General features: G+C 36.3%; 1 protein-coding gene across 1 annotated transcript; it reads left to right on the top strand.

Annotated features, from left to right (window-relative positions):
• Positions 1 to 253: 253 nt before the first annotated feature.
• Positions 254 to 874, top strand: LOC107879353 (proteasome subunit beta type-6-like). The gene has a single exon (XM_016726402.2). It carries the CDS (start codon positions 254 to 256, stop codon positions 872 to 874), a length of 621 nt encoding a protein of 206 aa, XP_016581888.2.
• Positions 875 to 1,906: the final 1,032 nt, after the last annotated feature.

The following is a 1,906-nucleotide window of genomic DNA, read 5'->3' as shown; positions in this document are numbered from 1 at the left end:
ACTATTAAATATTAGGAAACTCTCCCTCTTCATAATCCCAATTGGACTAGTATTTTTCTCTTCCTAATCCCAATTTCTAGCAAGAAATCTACAAATTTACGATTCCATAAAGGCTCTGTTTTCCCACTTTGAATTAAATTAGTACATATTTATTCTCTATATAAAGAAAAGCCTCTAAGTCAATCACCATTCATCAACGAACACATCTTTCTTAATTAATTTAAATTTTAGCTTGATGATCAATTCTCTCAACATGTGCTGGTTGAACATTGATGAGCCCCGGCCATCAAATGCCACCACCATCGCCGGCGTCACGTACGACGATGGCGTCACTCTCGGTTCCAATGACACAATCACAATCACACAACTCACGTCGAATGTTGTCTTGTGTCATTGTGCACAAGAAGCAGAATTTCTATTACAAGATGCGCGGAACTTTATTCTCGAACAAGAAAATATTAGGGTCACAGCCGAAACTATTGGTACAATGTTGTCCGCATATAACAACACCACAAGAGATATACTACAAACTGGTGTTATAATTGGCGGAGCAAAGAAAATACATGAAATAAGTCTTGGTGGAATTGTTTTGGAGAAGTCCAATTTCGGTATAGGAGGATATGGGGCTTCGTATTTGCATAATTTCATGGATAAAGAATGGAAAAAAGGGATGAAAGTAGAAGAAGCTGAAGAATTGGTGTTGAAGACACTGTCATTAAGTTTTGCATTAAGTGGCATTCGTAGCTATGGAATTCAGACTGCGAATGTTAACTCGAGAGGTGTCACGAAATCTTTTCACCCTTATGACATACTTCCTATTAGCCAAGAAGAGTTGGAGTTAAGAGTATGTGATTGGAGGGAAGGAGTTGCTTGAAGCGCTACGTGCATGTTTAATCTCTTGACTTCAACATCGATGATGGAACATAGAGAAACTCTTAGTAACTTAATTATCTGAATTTTCATTTTGTTAGTGAGGGTTTGAATTATCGTATTGTAATCCTAGCCTCTAGTTATCTCTTTATTAAAAAAAAGAGAGAGGGAGGGAGGGTGTATACAACAATTATGGCTTTTCATTTTTTGTTCTTTAGAGTTAATTTCTTTTTCCATAATTTTATTGTGAAAGTGAGTTTATATTATTTTTGAGTTATTAGTTATCTAACTCAAATCCATTAGTTACTATTAGTTATCTATCTCAAATCCAAACATATTAACCTACCTAAAAAGGCTATAGAAAGAAGAAAGTAGTCAATATCAACTTTATATTGAAATTAAGTTTTCATGTGTGATGTGTCTAAATAATCCTGCCTTTAACCCACCGACCCCCGCACGCAATGAACTGGGTGGACCTGACTTTGATACCATAATAAAGAAATAAACTTTGGCCTAACTCAACCTCAAAAAGATGGCTCATGAGGGGAGGATTGCCCAAGACCATATAAGGAGACCAAGGACCTTGATGCAAGTTCATGGCGTTCAATTCGTGTATGAAGCTGATGAGCTGAGCTGGCAATCAAGGAATCAAGTAGGAAAGCAGTAAAATAGCTAGGCAGTTACAGTTTGAATTCTGTTATTAGTGTAACTGCTAACACTGTAGCAATGACAGTTATTTCCATTTTTCTGTTAAGGTAATTAGTAGTAATTCCATTCCATGTAAGATACATATACTCATTACTGATCATATCAATACAGTTCACTCTCTTATTCTTTCAAACTCTCATCCATTAACTGTCATCTCGGATTAAATCCCTGAGTCAGTTTTCTCTTTTTCTCGAGGTTTCTCCTGAAATTGAATAAATCTTTTTTTGAGTGCATCAGACCTTTAACCCACCGATGTGGGACTCCAACACCATCTATTTGTATCCTTCTTTTTCTCCATCTGCGACTCTGAATTCTGAAAAAATCTTTG

The sequence above is a fragment of the Capsicum annuum genome, chromosome 8 (assembly GCF_002878395.1).
Source record: "Capsicum annuum cultivar UCD-10X-F1 chromosome 8, UCD10Xv1.1, whole genome shotgun sequence".
NCBI classification, from domain to species: domain Eukaryota; kingdom Viridiplantae; phylum Streptophyta; class Magnoliopsida; order Solanales; family Solanaceae; genus Capsicum; species Capsicum annuum.
Note: the sequence above shows the minus strand (reverse complement) of the source record. Positions and strands in the feature narration are given on the sequence as shown.